This window comes from Hyperoodon ampullatus (assembly GCF_949752795.1).
Source record: "Hyperoodon ampullatus genome assembly, chromosome: 10".
Classification (NCBI taxonomy): Eukaryota; Metazoa; Chordata; class Mammalia; order Artiodactyla; family Ziphiidae; genus Hyperoodon; species Hyperoodon ampullatus.
In genome coordinates this window covers 83,861,151-83,881,729 of record NC_136923.1, presented here as the reverse complement: position 1 = coordinate 83,881,729, position 20,579 = coordinate 83,861,151, and the positions used below count along the sequence as shown (strand labels likewise).

General features: G+C 42.2%; 1 protein-coding gene across 1 annotated transcript; it reads left to right on the top strand.

Moving 5' to 3' along the window:
- Positions 1-9,917: 9,917 nt before the first annotated feature.
- LOC307058990 (zinc finger protein with KRAB and SCAN domains 4-like) lies at positions 9,918-15,092 on the top strand (the record flags this gene model as incomplete). Its single annotated transcript, XM_079712678.1, has 4 exons — positions 9,918-10,023; positions 11,712-11,794; positions 13,086-13,209; positions 14,230-15,092. 4 exons carry the CDS (start codon positions 9,918-9,920, stop codon positions 15,090-15,092), a joined length of 1,176 nt encoding a protein of 391 aa, XP_079568804.1.
- Between the last annotated feature and the right edge of the window lie 5,487 nt (positions 15,093-20,579).

The window sequence follows — 20,579 nt, the reverse complement described above, 5'->3', positions numbered from 1 at the left end:
ACTAAGGAGTAATTACAAATTTAGCATTCAATCAATTTTTTAAAAAATGTGTGTAACCAGAAAAAACGTGTTAAAAAACCAAAAATTCATACTTGTCCATTTGACTACCTGAAACTCTCACTTCTGCAGAGTGGCTCACCACTCACTGAAGTCAGCTGAGGCTTTCTAGAAAAGGTGAGCCCCCAGAGGCAGCCTTTCCCCTCACCAGCCTCTTAAAAGGGATGCGGCTTATGGGACCAGAGGTGAAATTTCAGGGATTCCTGATCTGTTTGGAGACAACAACTTTTTTCCTTCCCGAGAGGATCAGTTGGGACCTATGAGTAATTAAGAACATTTAGATTCAAAAGGGCATTACTATGGTAGTGGTTAATTTTAATACACTGAGGACCCATATTGTCCATCATATTTTCAAAAGTGTTGGAGAACTAAATGAAGTCAAGAACCACTGCTCGAGGGGTGGTGGAATGACAAGAAATAGGTGTGGTGGAGCCTATTCAGAAAGAGCCCTGACTCACCCACTTTCGTTTTGTATCATACACACACACACACACACACACAGAGTCCCACATCAACCTTTTCATCTGCTCTCCTGGTTCACCAAGTTCTCTCTCCAGATCCTCCAGCACAGTCACCACCTCCTCTTCACATTCTGGATGACATCCTCACACTCGGACCAGTTGCTGGTCATTCTACCCTTGAATATTTAACAAGATGATACCCAATGCATCAGAGGCCAATGCTTTGAGGGCACTTTTAAGGTATAGAACTAATTGTTGAACAGAAAGGTATTACTATCAGATGAGCTAGATGAAGGCTGTAACCAGGAGATTCTCTGAAGCTCATATAGCAAGAAGTTAACTCAGAACTCAACCCACAATTTGGGAAATTCTAGATGTCTTCTACATTCTGTTCTCCCTTAGGAAACTTTCTTTGACTCATAGAGAAAATGCAGGTATCTAGGGCAGTGTTTCCAGGTTTGCCCAATCCCCTTGGGAGCAAGGTAGAGAAATGGAGAGAGAAGGAATATACTAGACTTCTCTTTGAGATCACATCAAAGGCTGGCTTTCATCACAGCTCATGCTGTAGCCTTTCACAGTGGCAGTACCTAACCAAGTGCTTGATGTCATTTGCCACTTTCCAAATTCCTCCACTTCTATTATTTACTTTCCTGAATCTGTTTCCTTAGGTATGACTGAAATTCCAGTCTTATTCACGGGACTGTGGACTACCCAAGCCAGGAGAGTCACCACTGTTACCTGTACAACAGCTGATGAATAATGTAGGTGAGGGGTACTGTTCATGAGAAACAATATAGGTGGGTAGAAATCTTACTAGACAACTGAAGCTCTGGGTAACAAAGCTTCTAGTGCTAATTTTGCTAGTAATTAGACGGGGAACTTGTGCAGTCCCTAAATTTCTCTGTGTTTCAGCAGAGAAGTGAATCTTTTCGTTTCTAGGGGGTCTTTAAAAGTGACCATGGGGAGGAGTTAATAAACTGAAATATTTTTAAAGAGTCTACAAATTAGCCATAATACCTTTAATTTTTTCTGACAGCAAGGTGACTGTTCCTCAAGAGGTAAAAGCAGTGCAAGAGTTAAAATGTGTCTAGAGTGAGTGCTGGCCATACCAATATATGTATATATCTTGAGGGAATTAGAATTATTAAAAAATCATTATGCATACAAAGCTTTATCACTATAATACTGAAAGGGAATATATGTCTAAGGAAAATTCATAAGTAATGCTCCAAATCATGAGATAGATATGTATGCATAACCAGAGTCTTTGACCCCAGAACAAATACATGCAAAAGGACATCGACAAAGACTGTTGGACATATTTTCTCAGATTTTAGGGGTCTGGGATTTCATTTTACTCTAGTAACAAGCTAATTAACTTAGCCTGTGATTGTTCCATGGAATCTGGCATAAAATACGAGTTCCTGGGTCAGAAACAAAGGATTTTATATGATTCCAAGGAGGCCCAATGCCTTTTACATTTTGCCTTCAGAATTTCATTGCGTTTCTCCAATGCATCGATGCCCACCCACCTCCCCCCCCCCACCACAAATAGCCATACTATTTAAAAGTCTTTGTAATTGTTATTCTTCTCCAATTCTCAAAAACCTTAGGCATGACAGTCCTCCTTGGGCCTTTTGTGCTCCTACATGTCTTGTTGCATGGGTCCAGGATATAAGGCCCTGATCTTTTTTTTACTTTTTTTCTTTTTTTCCCAGCCCATTTCTTATAGATAGCAAGCCTAACACTTGTTATTCATAGATAGCAAGCAGCATGAGATCATCGTATTTGCATCAGTTGCCTTTGCCCCCAAGTCCCAAGGAGGTGACATGATGGGCTCAGGTGGATGCTATACACACAACATGCCTATGTTGCCTCCAGGGAAGCCTGAATTTAGGAAATCCTCAGCTTTTATAACAAGCAGTAAATAAGCCTGGTAATTGACCACTGGGATGTGTTATCTCATCTTTCAAGATTACCAGCTACATAAACAATCTTGAGGAATAGACTGGAAAAAAAATGACCAGGGTCTTGTCCTAATTCTGTTTTATTCTTTTATTCCTTTTTTAAAAATATTGTGCTCATGACGTCCTATTAAAATTTATGTATTTATTCTTCTCATAGTTTATTTTTTTGTCAATCCCCACTGGAATGTAAACTCCATGAGGGCAGAAATCTTTGTCCTTTTTTTGTTACTGTTGTATCCTGAATATCTAAAACAGTGGCTGGCTCAGAAAAGTGACTCAATTAACATTGTTGTTCATGTACCAGACTCCTACAGGTTAAATAATTTAAAGCTGTTAAATCCATGTGTATATCATTTTCAACTTTACTATACAGTATATACTGACATAGCTTTTTTTTTTGGCCGTGCCATGTGGGATCTTAGTTTCCTGATCAGGGATCTAACCCATGCCCCCGGCATTGGGAGCACAGAGTCTTAACCACTGGACCACCAGGGAAGTCCCTGACATTGCTTTTTAAGATGAGCATACCGGCTTACACACCCATCGGCTGTGTACAAGAGTTCAAAATTTTTCACATTCTTACTAGCAAATATTATTGAAGCTCTGCAAAATTTTGCTGAGGTATGGGTATGAAATGGCTTAAAATTTATCTTCTCTTAGTAAATAATGAGGTTAAGGATCTTTGCTTATGTTTGTTGGTCATTCCAGATTCCACATCTATGAATTGCCTGTGTATAGTTCTTGTCAATTATTCTGTTTAATTGTTGGCTTTTTTCTTGTTTATTTGTTAGTGCTCTCTGTGTAGTCTGTATATTGATCCTTGTTGATCATATGGCTTGCAAATATCTTCTGTCAGTCTTATATTTGTAGTTTCTACTTGTTTCCGGTATCTTTTGATGTAGTTTTAAATTTTAATGATGTCAAATTTACGAAATTTTTCCTTCACATTTTGTGCAGTTTGTGTATTTTAAAAGAAATCTTGCTTTATTCAAGAGCATAAAAAGTGCTTCTAATTTTTTTCTAAAAGTGTGAAAGTTTTCCTTTTTGACTTTTTTTTTTCCTTTTGCGACACGCGGGCCTCTCACTGCTGTGGCCTCTCCCGTTGCGGAGCACAGGCTCCGGACGCGCAGGCTCAGCAGCCATGGCTCACGGGCCCAGCCACTCCGCGGCATGTGGGATCCTCCCGGACCGGGGCACGAACCTGCGTCCCCTGCATCAGCAGGTGGACTCCCAACCACTGCGCCACCAGGGAAACCCTCCTTTTTGACTTTTAAGTCTTTAAACAACTGGGTTATTTGTCAACCAAATTTTATTTTTTTCCATTTATATCAAAACATTGCAGTGCTATTTATCAAATACTGTATATACACGTATACACCTACATGCCTACATCTATATTTATTTCTGTAAGTAACTGTAGATATTGGGAATTGAGTTCACGCTGATACCTTCAGTTCCAATCCAACACCACAGGATTCATTTTGGCCTTTCTCTTTTTCATGTTTGTAACTCCTTTTCTGACATGAGGAATCTGGCTCCCAATATCTTGTATATTTACTTAATTGATTAATCCTTCCTGTGTGTAATCAATTTCCCCATGTCGTCTTGCTCCTCTCATGGGCTCAGACCTCAGATCTTACGTTGGTGAAACTTGGATGGGGTCTGTGGAGTAGGTAGTTGTAATGTATCAGTGGAAATTTTCCTGCCGTAGCTTCCTCCCTTCACCCCTCTGAACACTCTTCTCACTCACTGGGGCTCCGAACTCACTCTGGGCTGGGCTGCCACCTCCTCTCCCACTTCCTTTGTCCCTACCTAAAGGCTTTTGAATGGAATTATTCAGGAAGGAAGGTAGGATTTTGTTTAATTTAAAAGAAAATTACTATGGAAAATTTCAAACATATATAAGTGTAAAGAGAATATTACAATGAACCCCCCTCTGCCTCTCACGCAACTTCAACAACTCTCATCTTTGCACCCTTTTCTTTCTTTCTCTGTTTCTTTCTGAGTATTTCAAATCTAGACATTATATCAGTTCACCCACAAGTACAGATTTCAGTATGAATTTCTAACAAATGAGGACTTTTTTCTTAACATAAACAGTATCATTGTGGCAACTAAATTGGTAGTGATTCCTTAATGTCATTGTGTTATAGTTTTCCCAGTTGTCTCAAATATGCCATTTTACAGTTGTTTTGGTCTGATTAGGGCCCAAATAAGGTTTACCGTTGCATTTGGTTGGTATATCTATTCAGTCTCTTTTAATATATGACAGCTCCCCTTTCTCCCCTGCCTTTCTGAAAGATGCCATTTATTTGTTGAAGAACCTGAATCTTTTGTTCTATAGAATATAGAATGTCCCACATTCTGGATTTGGTTGATTACTTCTTTTAAGTATCATTTAACTCATTAATTCTCAAACTCAACTGCATAGTGGAATCACCTAGGAAATATTTAAAGTCATTCATGCCTGAGTCCCACCCTCTGACATTCTGATTTAATTGATTTCAGTTTCAGCCAAGGTATCAGGATGTTTTAAAAGCTCCCCAGTGATCCTAATGTGCTGAGGTGTTTGAAAACTGCTTAATTTGCTTCTGTATCTCACCTATACAAAGGCATTAGGATCTAGAAACTAGATTCAGGTTCACTTTTTTTTGCCAATGCTTCATGGCAGTGCCCTGTACCTTGTGGCAGCTCATCAAGAGAAGAATATTTTCTAGTAGTTTTACTTTGTAACAGCCTTGACATCTCTCATTTTATTAAGTTTTATCTCTTTGTTATCCCTTGAACTGCAGAGGGAATAAAAACTAAGGAATAAAAGCCCAGAAAGGGGGCTTCCCTGGTGGCGCAGTGGTTGAGAGTCCGCCTGCCGATGCAGGGGACACTGGTTCGAGCCCTGGTCTGGGAGGATCCCACATGCCGCGGAGCAACTGGGCCCATGAGCCACAACTACTGAGCCTTCGCGTCTGCAGCCTGTGCTCCTCAACAAGAGGCCGCGACAGTGAGAGGCCCGCGCACCGTGATGAAGAGTGGCCCCCGCTCGCTGCAACTGGAGAAAGGCCTCACACAGAAATGAAGACCCAACACAGCCAAAAGTAAATAAATAAATAAATTTATAAAAACAAACAAACAAACTCAGGAAGGTATCAGCATGGTATTCTTCCATTTAATAAACTTCTACCCAACTTGTATTCCATTGGGTAGAAAGGGGACTTACTGACATCTTGGTCCACCAGAATAACTTTGCAGTCATTTCTGGCTTAAAATCTAATCCTGCCTGGTTCAAAGGAATCTCGGGGCTTCCATTTTAGGGTAGGCCTAATTTATTATAGGCCAGGCATTGTTCTAAGCACTTTACACAAAAACTCACCTTAATGCTCACAACATCCCTTTCATCAATGCAATAAACAATCTATAATAATAATAGAAAAGAGTTTCATTCGAGCCAAACTGAGGACTGTAACCCAACAGACATGGATTCAAGAAGCACTTGAATTATGTTCTGTCAGACTACAAAATGGGGGGCAGGGGCTTAGGTAGGCAAAAAACTATTTGTACACAAATTGTCAAGAATTAGGATTGGAGGGGACTTCCCTGGTGGTCCAGTGTTTAAGAATCTGCCTTCCAATGCAGGGGACATGGGTACGATCCCTGGTCAGGGAACTAAGATCCCACATGCCACAGGGCATCTAAGCCCACGTGCTCTAGAGCCCACGCGCCACAACTAGAGAGCCTGCATGCTGCAACTACTGAGCCTGCACATGCGCCACAACGAAAGATCCCACATGCCACAACTAAGACCTGACACAGCCAAATAAATAAATAAAAGAATTAGGATTGGAGCTGGCAAGAAGTAAGGGTGCTTGCTAAGCAAGGGTTGGTTGGGGTCCAAAATAGGTTACATAGTTACAAGGAGAGACCTTGAGACCTTAAGGTTGCAGCTGGCAGCTACTAGCAGATATTGTTTTGAGAACAGCTGGTAGTGTCCTTGAGTTTGACACAGTTCAGGAAATTCAGGTTCTCAGTGACACAGGAACATTTCTGAAACCACATGCACAATGGTTACCCAGTTCCATTTTGGATGCCTGAACCACAGTTTCATATCTTGTCAGAACAAAGAACAAATATCAAACATGACAGGGGTGCGTTCCTTCAAGGTTTCAAAAGAGACAGATTAGCACATACACAGCAAGTCAGCATGACCTTGGTGTCTGGGAAGGGACCCTCATCTTCGAAGGAGTAATAGCATTGGCATCATGGGCGGGATGGGGGGACATTTATCTCTATCTTCAAAGTGGACATTGTGAACAATATGGTAAATGCATTCTTTTTTAATGGTTAGAACAGATGTACATCATATAAGTCAGAATGACTTCCCCATACCTCAACAGGTGAAAATTTCCTCCATCACTATCTACTGTTACTACCCCCATTTATAGATTGGGAAAGTCAGGCACAGAGAGGATAAGTAATTTACCAAGGTCACCCAGCTAGTACGTAGTACAGCCAGGATTACATACCCAGGTAACTTGGCTTGAGAGTCAGTGAATCTAACCACTATGCCAGACCATAAATGAGGGCTGGAAAGAAACAAGAAGAATGAAAGCCCAAGGTAATATGGTCCCTGATGCCAGGGACTAGAGAGTTTCTGGTAGTGGGAAGCCTGGAAATCCTGGTTGCCTGAGAGGAAGCCATGGAAAATAGAAAGTGGTAACTGTTGTGTGTGGAGGGGGAGAGGGACAGAATCTCTAGTTACTTTTGCAGGAGCAATCTCAATGGCTTTGTTGGCAGGTTGCCGCCTACAGTGTGTTAAGGTGAGGTGAGGACTAGAGTCAGAGATAGGAGGGCTTTCTTTCAAGTAGTTTAGCCTTGAAGGGGAGGGAAGAATGGCAGCTGGAGTGGAGCAAGAGCCAGGGGGAGCCACTGCTTCTCCAAGCAAGTGCCTGGTGATGTGGTCTCGATGTTTCTGAGAGAAAGGGCATGTCCTCCTGCCTGGTGCTCTGAGGAAGCCCTGCTTTCTACTGAATTTTAGTGTCAATTTTATGCCAGCTCTGTAGTCAAGCTTTACATCAGAGCATGGTGGGGGGGCACAACAGCATCCTTACAGGACTGAAAGATCTAGTCTTATTTCTTATGATACAGAGCCTGTCATCCTTTTTTTCTCCTTCCCCTAACTGCTTCCCTTGAGTGGAGGTAAGGGCATGGTTGCTAACGGGTTAACTCGAGGACAACCACCGAGAGGTGCTTCCTAGAGAGCCCGGGAAGTGGCATTGATTCCCACCGAGGCTTCCTGTGCCCCATCCTCAATTTTTCTCCAGCATCTGGAATCTGTTCATTCCACCAAGACATCCTTTGGGGTTACTTATTGTGGGATTCGGGGTGGGGTGCAGAGGAGGACGCTGCAAAGGCACGGACTACAGGGGGCAATCTGTGAAGTTGCGCCCCAGGGGTGTCCTGGGCCCCTGGACACGCGGAAGGGGACCACTGCAGTTTTACAGTATAATTGTGATTTCCCACCTTTCAGGAATTTTCCGAAGAAATACAGCTCCCAGCTAGAGTGAGGCCCAAGTACTGCCTTGGTCCAGGATGGCTAGAGACTCGAAGGAAAGCGCAGCCTTGGACGCCCAGTCTGCAGAGCACCGGACCGGGATCCTGACCGTGAAGGTGGAGAAGGAGGAAGCCTCCGCCTTGGCTACTGAGGCGGGCGCCCCAGGCAGCCCAGCTCCGGGCTCCGAGCACTCCCGCCAGCGCTTCCGAGGCTTCCGCTACCCAGAGGCTGAGGGGCCCCGCGAGGCTCTGAGCCGGCTCCGGGAGCTCTGCCGACTGTGGCTGCGGCCAGAGGTGCACACCAAGGAGCAGATCCTGGAGCTGCTGGTGCTGGAGCAGTTCCTGACCATCCTGCCGGGGGACCTGCAGAGCTGGGTGCGGAAGCAGCATCCGGAGAGCGGGGAGGACGTGGTGGTGCTCTTGGAGTATTTGGAGAAGCAGTTGGATGAGCCGATGCCGCAGGTAGAGAGAACAGGTTTATCTTCTGAAAGCTGTGGTCTGTTTCTTCCTGAAATCTCCAGATCAGAGTGAGGGGCTTTTCTTTAAGATCCAGAAGTTCTCAGTCTCTTTTTGTACCATGAACCTCTTTGCCAGTAAGGTGAAGTCCCTGGACTCCTTCACATAATAGTATTTTTTAAATACCTAAAGGAAAATATAAAGGATTAAAAAGAACTCAATTATATTGAAATACAGTTAGCAAAGCATTAAATGTATGATAAAGTTATATATGTGCTTTTTTAAATTAACGCACTAAATAGTAACATCTAGGGACAGACCTAATAACTAGTATAATTTCAAAGTGGTGATGAATGACTTTGACATTTACCTGGTTGTAATGTGGTATGAGAACATCTGCAGTTTCAGCTGGTGACAGATTCCTGTGTACTTCTTATAACACCTTGATTTGTTGCTTCCATTCATAATTGAAGGAAATGCTAAATTTTGCTTAGAAGCTAGTAAAAATAAAGTTATTTTTCCTATTCACATTCATGGAATACGTGGGAGGGAGTCGGTGGACCACAAGTTAGAAACCCCAGGGTTCATTTTTACTTGCATCTTCCTGAATGTTGTATGAGTCTATTTTCCCTTTGCAGTATCCTGTGTCCTTGTGTGTTCCTTTCAGCGTGTACATAACCAGACCAAAGACTTCTAACCTGTGACCCAGAGACCAAGGTTCCTGAGTTGGCATTAGTGCCTGTTAGCCCTGTAACAGAGAGGAATCATTTCAAGTCTCAGCTTCAGGCTCTTCATTCTTTACAGAAGATATAGGAAATTCTAAGCTGCACATGAGCTAATTATTATGAAAGTGACTTGAAAATTAATTAATGACAAATGTCTGGAAGGAAACCTTCATTTAATGAGGACATACCATGTACCAGGCCCTGTGTTAGGTGATTTCACACACTACAATCTTATTTGCTGGTCTCCAAAACCCTATAATCTAGAAATTATTATATTCATTTTTTAGGTAAGAAAACATATTAGTATTCTCTGAGAACTTGACCCCAATTCCCAAAGAGTTTTCATAAAAGCACAAATATATATAACGAGGGAGCACAGAGTAATGCTTAAGAGCGTGGGCGTTGGATTCATTCTGCCTGAGCTACCATCCTAACATTTCTGCTTTTACCTGGGTGACCTTGGGCAAGTTGCTTAAACATTGTGCCTCAGTTTCCCCATTACAAAAATACAGATAATAAAAGTACCTAGCTCATAAGGTTGTTGTGCTCTGCATCAAGTGAGTTAATATAAAGCTCTTAGAAATAGTGCCTGGGAAATAGAAAGTACTAGCACATAGAGAGTGTGATAGAAGTGTCTGATGAATAAATAAATGAATGACTTCTAGGTCCCAGGTGGTGACCAGGGGCAAGAACTGTTCTGTTGCAAGATGGCAGTGTTGACACCAGCTCAGAGGTCACGAAATACCCAGTTCCAGCCAAGAAAGACTCCACTCAAGCATGAATCTCTGGGATCCCAGTCCTTACCAGACAGAGGTGAGTATTATCTTCTGGGCAGTATGAATTCTGCAGACTTCAACCAATTTTATTTAAGGATCACCTAAAAGATCTATTGATAGGTGTCTTATATGCCCCTTGCAGATCTACTTTACTTTGAGACTGAGACTAATAGGGAAATTTCAAACAATAGTGGAAAGCTTTCCTAACCAAACCTGGACATGGTAAATAAGACTTTATTAAAATTGGTGTTTGGAAAGAGTTGATTTTTATAGCAACACAGTGATCTCCATTCATTCAACATATATTTCTGGAGGCTCCCTACATGGTAGCCAGTGTTGTAGGTACTGGGGATAGCAATGTCAGAGGGACAGATTTCTTCCTCCAATGGAACTTACATTCTAGTGAGGAGAATAGCAAATAAATTAATATGATTTCAGATATTGGTGAGTGCTATGAGGAATATAAGGCAGAATATGTAAAGCCAGTCAGAATATTCCAGAATTGTAGGATTTCTACAAACCAAAGAGTATGAATCTTCTAAACCTGTCACTTAGAACAGGGTGAAAATCACTCAGTAGGAAACTGTTATATGTTCCCGAGTGTTCCCCATGTACTGTGAACATCTGGGCAGATTTCCAAGACAAACAGCACTGGGATACACCAGCCAACAGGAAATCTTTATTTCTGAACAGAGGTCCTAGCCTAACCTAACTTGTTTCCTGCCTCCAGCAAAGTTCACCTTTCATAGGAAAAAGTAAAGTTCCCCTTTACTTCTCTCAAATCTGAGCAAGTTCTATATAGGCAGACTCCCATTTCCTCCTTTCTGGGCCCAGCCTTATCTGACTCCTCTTAGTCTTTCAGAACTAAAGAATAAAGCACCCAGGGCTTCCCTGGTGGCGCAGTGGTTAAGAATCTACCTGCCGATGCAGGGGACACGGGTTCGAGTCCTGCTCTGGGAAGATCCCACATGCTGTGGAGCAACCGAGCCTGTGTGCCACAACTACTGAGTTTGTGCTCTAGAGCCCACAAGCCACAACTACTGAGCCTGCGTGCCACAACTACTGAAGCCCATGTGCCTAGAGCCCATGCTCCGCAACAAGAGAAGCCACCGCAATGAGAAGCCTGTGCACCACAACGAAGAGTAGCCCCGCTCGCCACAACTAAAGAAAGCCTGCTCACAGCAACGAAGACCCAATACAGCCAAAAATAATAATAATACTAAAAAAAATAATAAAGCACCCAAAGAGCTACTAAAGAAATTTTAACAACAACAAAAATCCTTGGGACTTCCCTGGTGGTCCAGTGCTTAAGACTCCATGCTTCCACTGCAGGGTGCGTGGGTTCAATCCCTGGTCAGGGAAGTTCCTCATGCTGCGTGGTGCAGCCAAAAAAAGAAACCACAGAAATCCTCTTATTCCCTCTCTCAGCAAAATTCAAGATTAAAGACTCTTCAGATGGAATGCTTTGTTTTGTTTTTATGTTGCTACCATTTCTTACCAAGGATCCAGCCCATCGTTTTTTTGCATCTGTGGAGTACACCACATCTCTTCAGGCCGTAGGATTTGAGCTGGCAGGGATCAGGAATTTTGGAAAGACACACTGTATAAACTTCTTTATGGCAATTTATGCAGTTTTTGAACTTGGACTTCACGGCTCAGGGAGGCTGAATGCCAGGGAGGTTGAATGTCAGGGTCAGTCTCATCCAGAGCTTCTTTCCTTCTTAGTTCTCCAGGTTCCTAGGCTTGCCTCTGGAGGGCGCTGCAGAGAAGATGAAGTGGTAGCCGCCAGGCTTGCCCCAGAGTCCCAGGTGAGGTGGAGCCCCTGTCCCTCCCCCAGCACCCAGCACCCTTCACTGCTGATGGGCTTCCCATCAGATCCCTTTCTCTCCATGCCTCCTCCACCCTCATCCTGGATCTACATGGAGTTTGAATATTCTCATTTATCCCAAGGTTGCTAATCATCATCTGTCATTATTTTGGTGTTCACTTAAGAGGATTTTCCTGTTTCACTCCTAGCTTGGAGACTGTGCTTCCCTGCTCTTCCTAGCCATCTGTTTGGTCAGCTCCTTCATCAAGGAGATTTTCTTCTTCAGCAAGGGAAATTTAGCAAATACAAACTGAAGATTTTGTTGTGATGGTGATGTAGTTTTGTTTTTTTAAGTATCATAAACTGTGCTGCTAGTGAGGGATATAAAGTCATGCCTGCTGCCCTCTAGGAGCTTAAACTTGAAGGAACAGATAAGGCATGTGCTTTTAGTCTAAGATTTAATATTACAATTTGAATAGTCTTTACTTAACCTGGATTTTAATTTCTTACCCAATCTTTCATGTCCTGCTTGAAGATCTCAGTATTTGAGGCTCTGTAGAACCTATTTTCCCTGGTTTTTCCTCACCTTAGACCTAGATTTCACTGTATGTTAAAATCATTAATACAAATAAGCCCCCATCCCCACTTTGCCAAAGCACACCACAAATACTTTGAAAAGTTTGGGTATGGTTCCACTCCTTTCACTGCACTGGCCCTTGTTTTTCCAAACCTTTCACCTCTGTACTGTTTAGATGTTTATATGAAAGTACTGATAATGTGTATATTTCTTTCCTTTAATGGTTATTTTTTTGACAGAGATGTTATTAGAGATACGGTTAAGTAGGCATAAGTATGCCGTACTTGCTTCTCTGTAAAGAGCTCCATGGGGCTTCCCTGGTGGCTCAGTGGTTAAGAATCTGCCTGCCAATGCAGGGGACACGGGTTCGAGCCCTGGTCTGGGAAGATCCCACATGCCGCGGAGCAACTGGGCCTGTGCGCCACAACTACTGAGCCTGCGCATCTGGAGCCTGTGCTCCGCAACAGGAGAGGCCGCGATAGTGAGAGGCCCGCGCACCGCGATGAGGAGTGGCCCCCACTCGCCGCAACTAGAGAAAGCCCTCGCACAGAAACGAAGACCCAACACAGCCATAAATAAATAAATAATAAATTTATTAAAAAAAAAAAAAAAAAAAAAAGAGCTCCTGTAAAGGGGATGCTCCTTCATTGCATGTACCCAGGTTTGGGAGTGATTTTGGGCAAGAGGGATTACATGAAATTACTCATTGTTTCAGGGGCTGCTGAAAATGGAAGATGTGGCCCTGACCCTCACTCCTGGATGGACACAGCTGGATTCATCTCAGGTGAACTTCTACAGAGATGAAAGGCAGGAGAACTGTGGCAGCCTGATCTCCTTGGGTAAGACTAATGGGCACTGATTTCTTATAAGGTTTCCTGGCTTCCTTTGTATATTAAAATCTGCTAGGCTGTTAGAAACTGTTTGAATTATGTTTGGAATTAGAACCACCATTTCTGAATCCCAACTACTAACCAGCTGTGTGACTAGTTTATTAACCCTTCTGAGCGTTGCTTTTTTATCTGTCCTGCCAGTGTCCTGGTCAGTTCAGTTTAAGTGGGATGAAGGAGGTACAGCCCTTAGTACAGGTCCGGCTCATAGTACATGCTCAGTAAATGCTGATTTCTTCCCCTTCCCTTCCTGTTGCTAGCCCTGATAGTGCAGGAGAGCTGAGGGATCTCTTCAGGAAGTGGGCCATGGGACCATAGAGTGAGAGCTAGAAGTGAGCCAGAGATTGACTGCAGAGCCTGGCCTTAGAGATGAGCGTGCAGTGCAGAGGCGCACAAGATTGCCTGGCTTGTCTGAGTTCACATAGCTCACTCGCAGCACAGTGGGGGCTCCAGCTCAGATCTCCAAGCACTGATGCCAGTTTTATTTGGCAGACCCTGCCTCTGCCTGGGGTGCAGCCAGAGATGACTGCACCTTCCAGTGGTCAGTGAGTTCTGAGTTCCTACTTTCCCTGTTTCTCATAGAACATTTCAGAAATCCTTTCACTTGCCTTGTTTACTGTCACCTTCTGCTCAGCCCTTTTAGTATCTAATGCTAAGCACATGGCCCTGCCTTACTTTCTTAGAACTTAGAGCATCCGCATTTATCCCCAGCACAGTCTTCAGGCCTCACCACCTTCCCTCCAATCTTTCCATTCCCAGATTGTACCCTTCTTCCAATGGCCCCATTCTCATTCTCGGGTCTCCCTCCCCAGCACCCCTGTTCTCCCCCTTTATTCCCATCTTTATTCTAATACTTAAATCTTCATCCATGGCATATATACACCTCTATAATTCTTGCCTCCCTGGGACTCATCACAAAGCTTTCCTCTGTGGCGGGGCATAATTGACAGTTGCTGGCCATTTGTTGTTCAGGTGGTGCAGTGCAGACGAAGATCAGGGACCTGCCTCCAGACGAGGACCATCCAGGACAAGAGTCTGGTCAGATACCATGCCGCTTGGGTGAAGCCATTGGCAAGATTCCTGCACGTGCAGAAGCTGGTGATCAGGAGGGCAGGTTACAAAGAAAGCAGAAAAGTGCTGCAGGAAATAGGCGGCATTACTGTCATGAATGTGGGAAGACTTTTGCTCAGAGTTCAGGCCTGACTAAGCACAGGAGAATCCACACTGGGGAGAAGCCCTATGAATGTGAGGAATGTGGCAAGACCTTCATCGGGAGCTCTGCCCTTGTCATTCATCAGAGAGTCCACACTGGGGAGAAACCATATGAGTGTGAGGAATGTGGCAAGGTCTTCAGTCACAGTTCAAACCTTATCAAACACCAGAGAACTCACACCGGAGAGAAGCCCTATGAGTGTGATGACTGTGGGAAAACCTTTAGCCAGAGCTGCAGCCTCCTTGAACATCACAAAATCCACACTGGGGAGAAGCCATACCAGTGCAATGTGTGCGGCAAAGCCTTTAGGCGCAATTCACATCTCCTGAGACATCAGAGGATCCACGGCAATAAAAACGTTGAGAATCCTAACAGTGGAGAGACCTGGGAGAGTCAGGGGAGGATGGAAAGCCAGTGGGAAAATGTTGAGGCTCCCGTGTCTTACAAATGTAATGAGTGTGAGAGAAGTTTCACTAGGAATAGAAGCCTTATTGAGCACCAAAAAATCCACACTGGTGAGAAACCCTATCAGTGTGATACATGTGGAAAAGGCTTCACCCGAACTTCATACCTTATTCAACATCAGAGAAGCCATGTTGGGAAAAAAATTCTATCTCCATGACCCACGTCTCATATGCCACAGTTGGTGCTCACTCCTCGTTGAACTGAAGCCACCCTGGAGCCCTTGCTGACTAGAAAATTGTGAGCTGGGCTTTATTTACTCCCACACATCATCAGGTGTTTGTTAGAAAATAGAAACTGGCTGAGATGAATTATCTACTACATCTTAGAAGGTGATTTAAAAAAAAAAACAACTTGTTTGATAAGAGGCTATGGGAGAGTTGTCTGGAAGAGGTCAGACCTGAAATGATTCTCACCTTTTAGACTTAAATGGGCTTCTAGACTGGCTAATTAATCACCCTCGGCCAGCACTTTATGACGTCTCCTGGGTTGATGGCTCTGATTTGGGGGGCTGATACTCTGACTGTTCATTTTGCCTATAATGAATTCCTCACCAGTTAGTTGGATCAATGATGTCTTATACCCCCATTGTGCCTTGCATACAGGTGCTATAAGCATTTATTAAATATACCAGTGAAACGACCTTCATAGCTCTGAAAATCTAATGTTGTCTAGATTTCTGAGGACTATCTAAGGCCATTTGTGTTCGTCTAATTCTCTGAGGTTCTAGATTCTGGGTCTAGAATATTTATCTAGATTCGGATTCTAGTACATTTATTGTCAAATACGTAAGATTGTCAGAGTTGGGGTGGAGGAATCCATATTTCTTCACCAGCATAGTAGTTATAGTAGGAATGCCTTAAACAGCTTCTTTATCATTAAGACATTGTGAGACTGCTCCATCTGTACAATTCCAGTCTATAGTCAACGTTAACTACACTAGTTCATATTAATTTTGCTACTCTTTAGGGGGAAACCTTTCACATTCAGGTAAATAAAAATCAATTTATCAAGTCAGATCAAAACTATTATGAATCTTGATGAAAATCCTATGATACGAGAATTCCCTGGCCGTCCAGTGGTTAGGACTTCACACTGTCACTGCTGAGGGCCCATGTTCGATTCTTAGTCGGGGAACTAAAATCCCACAGGCTGTGCAGCCAAAAAAATTTTTAAATTAAGAAAAAAAAATCCTATGATCCTCAACAGCTTGTTTCTCACCTTTCAGTTATCTTGGGCCTAACCAAGTGCCAAGACCCCATCCGTATCCCTCTCTCCCAACTTAAAGCCAGGTGTGCATGAAAGCTCATGCCAGCTAAGCTTAAACTCCCTCCAGGTCAGAGGATTCACACCAAACGTTTATAACAAGTATTGTTCATGTTTTCAAAACTGCCCTGTGGTTGGGGAGAGGGCGATTGGGTCAGAGGCAGCCAATGTTGATAGAGACCCGAGTATGGGCAGTAGGAGAAAATGTATCTTTTCAGAAACACATTGGGAGTCCTGGGTATCTGACCAAAACGATTCCACAACGTTCAAAGTATCAACCTGTGAGGTCAAGACTCTCAATATGAATTTCATGATATCTCCTGTTTTCACCCAGATCACCTTCTGCTAAGTTCTTCAGAGACTGCTACGTTCTTCGTAGGTGCCTGAGTGCCCGTCCCCAGCTTCCAGCTTTAACAAGAATGGGTTCTGCCTCTGAGGAAATCCCAGACCACGTTTTGTTCAGTCCCCAGCATAGCGTTTTCTTCTGTTCTCAAGTACCCTTGCTGGATTCCTGCTCTGAAGTACCCCTGGCTGACTAGGGACTTTGCAAACTGTGGGGCTCTTCCTTTATCACTTCCCTACAATCTTTCATTGCCTTCATTATCCCCTTGTTGCAGTATAATTTAAAACTTTAGTGTTCTAAAGTCCTGTAGACGTCCTCCAGTTAATCTTTTCTAGCCTTTTAAAATTTCCTTTTAAATTAACCATATTTTTGTTACCTCTGCAAAGCTAGCCATTTCCTCTTGTCTCCTTATCTTTATTTTTCCTAAATATTTGCTAATATCCCTGATCTTAAACACTGTTCATTTTTCTTTGGTGTTTGTTTCTTATGTCATGTGAAGAGATACATATAAAGCCTTTCACAAACCAGAAAACATTATACACTTAATAAGTATAATTTATTGAGATTAACAAAGGACCACTGCACCTCCTTTCACTCTTTCTGCGCCTTCCAAACCTGAAAGACTTCTCCATAGAGGAGGGAAAGATTATAGAAAAATACTTTTGAGTGCCTACTATGCCTGACAATGAAAGCGATAAAGCATACACACACACATGCATACATACTTGGGCTTAGGCTTTCAGTATAGTAACATTGATAAGAATTGCACGTAAAAATAAGACAGTGCCATGGTAAATAACTTGTGAGTGGTGAACTGAATGCTGTGGAAGTTCAGAGGAGGGAAAGGTTACTTCTGGCTGTGTGCTATTATTGCATGGACAGGGTGACATGTTAGCTGAAAAGACTAAAGGAGTTTGTCAAATTTAGTAACTAAGGCAAGTTTGAAGAGATACATACATTGTAGCGGCCTTCAGTGCCAGAGCAAGGGGTTGAAATTTTATTCAGTAACACTGGGAAGCCACTGACATTTTATGATAAAAATATTATTTAGGAAACTATCTGGCATTGTACAATTTCAGATTGAAAAGTTACTTTGCTGATAGGCTTTTAGACACCCCACTTTTGTATATAACAAATGTGTGTTTATAAGTAAGTGAATTAGAAAATGGGTTTAACTCTAGCCTATTTAAAAGGATGGTCAAAAAAATTATTTTCAGATGAAATTAGACCCCATAAAATAAGCTGCTTAGTTAGATATAAGCAGTATATAAAGTGGAATAAAACGTCACTTTTCATTCTTTTAAAAATTGTTTTTAAGAATTTTAGTGTCAATTAGCCATTCTGTTGGATTGGCCAAAAAGTTCATTGGGGTTTTGGAAATTTTTGGCCAACCCAATACTTCACTTCTCCAACTGAAACAATGCTGAAATCCCCCATTTTCTTTCTTCTTCCTTTTCATTAATAAGTAATTATAGCTATTTTTTCTACTTGGGTAGAATGAATAGTTACAATGAAAAGAGATTTTTGATGAATAGCCCTCCTAGATGGGTTCTTAATTTTGGTAAAGATGTGTGTATTCCTGCAAAAGATTCTGTTTTGTTTCCTTTTCCGGCTGCGTTGGGTCTTCGTTGCTGTGCACGGGCTTACTCTAGTTGCGGGTGAGCGGGGGCTACTCTTTGTTGCGGTGCATGGGCTTCTCATCGTGGTGGTTTCTCTTGTTGCAGAGCATGGGCTCTAGGCGCAGTTATGGTGCAGGGGCTTCAGTTATGGTGCAGGGGCTCAGTAGTAGTGGCTCACAGGCTCTAGAGCGCAGGCTCAGTAGTTGTAGCACACGGGCTTAGTTGCTCTGGGGCACGTGGGATCTTCCCGTGTCCCTTGCATTGGCAGGCGGATTCTTAACCAATGCGCCACCAGGGAAGTCCCTCTTCCTCCTCCTTTAGTGGGAAAAAAAATAGTAGGAGTGCCAACTTACTTCACAGGCTTTTGAGGATCTGCTCATACAAATAAGAAGTGCTGGGTAAATAATCTGAAAACGTTAATATTGATAGAGAAATGGAGGTTAAACACTTTGTTAGCCAAAACCTCTATATATTGGAATGACAATTGTTTAATAGTAAAGGCTCTCTAAAAAAAGTGTCCTGACACAAGCGTGTGACAGTGTTGATCTTATCTTATAATGATGTCCCAAATCATCTGTGTGGTTCCATCTCAATTATTCATAATGAGAACTTTACTCAGTAAACTTAATTTATCTACTTTTCTCTAAATACATTTTTTAGTCTATCTTTTGTTACTCCTTGTGATAGCTAAAATTGGGTCTGACGAATTCAAATGCGGGAACTTTTTTTCGGTCAGCTCTGTAGATGTGGTACCTATTTTGTACGTTTCAAATGGAGTTGCTGCTACAGAAATATCTGGGGATGACTACTTTCCTGTGGACTTTTTTTGTTAACATAACATTTTATTGTAGAAATATCCTTTTTTTTCTGCATCTACCCACATTTCTCACTTTGTCTGTAGCATTAGCAATTCCTTTCTATTTACCACATCAATCTAAGACCTTGGAATTTGAACATAGCAAGTGCTCCTGGTCTCCTTTCCCAATTAATGGCTGAATACTATGATATATTCCTGCCTGTTCCATGTATTTTGTTTATTAGGAATTGGGTTGTCATCCAAAATCCTCTGCACAACTTTCCAAATTCCCATTTTTATTCAAATTTCTAAGCTACTTCAAGATTTTTAAGGGTCTAGGAAAAAAAAAATCTGAACAACCCTAATGTAACTTATTTGTATAATAGTAATAAACCATGTGATTATTCATTTCATCTGAGTGAATTCTTAAACAGCTAACACATTGCATAATTTCCAAGCAGAAAATAACTATAGTTTCAGGTATTAACTAAAGTGTTAAAACTTTTAACCGTTTTTTTCCCTCTGTTCCTCACCAATTCTGCCCATCAGCATTGGGATCCTCGGAAATGAAGTTTGTAGCCTTTCAGACCCGCAACAGCGGGGGGTATAGAAGGGCTGAGTCATGTGTGTGAGATAAATGACAGGCTTACCAGAGCATCCTTAGCCCCTAGCAGAGTTGCTATTAAATGAGTGAATCTGGAAATTGATCCAGTTTGCTCTTTTGTATTATTTGTGAAATAAAATTCATATTTTATGGCAAGACAAGGAAATTTAAACATAAAAAATTTTCTCTGGGGACTTCCCTGGCGGTCGAGTGGTTAAGACTCTGCATTTCCACTTCAGGGGGACTGGGTTCGATCCCTGGTCGGGGAACTAAGATCCTGCATGCCGCGTGGTGTGGCCAAAAGAAAAATAAATTTTTTTTCTCTGCCCTTTGGCCTCCTCTCTTTCCTCTACTGTGCATTGTGTATCTGCATTATGCATCAACCAAACCTCCCCATCAGCAGAAATACCTGTTCAACCATAAAGAGCAACATTCTAGCACCAACAAGGTACTCCTTAAAAGGTAACATTCCTTCTTAATGGGAAAAAAGCCCCTTAAAATGAAATGTAGAGAAAAGCTCTCTCTTCATGTTTGGGCCTCTGTCATCATTAGAAAAATTCACTCTGGAGTTAGTTTATAAATGTGATCATATTGTCTATGGCGCTGCTTTTGCTCTACAATGGCAGCACCCCAATTAAGCAAAATGTTATTTTCTCAAAAAATTTTTTTCATTCTCCCCATCAGAAGACCTGTATTATGAAAAATTGTACTCAATTATTATAGTTTGAATAAGATAATTATATTTCATTAATAAAAATGTGTGGAAATTTGTTTTCTGTCTTATTATATAAGTGCATACATAATATCCTCAATTTTGTCTCTTGGCCCACAAAGTCTGAAATATTTACTATTGGCCTTTTACAGAAAAAGTTTGCTAATCCCTGTTCTAGATAATAGTTTTCTTAAGGAACAAAACTATATTCTAAAACTAATTTCCCCATATATTAGCTGAAAGAGACATTCCATCAATCAATCAATATTTGAAAACCCCATATAATACTAAGTGGCTTAATTTTATC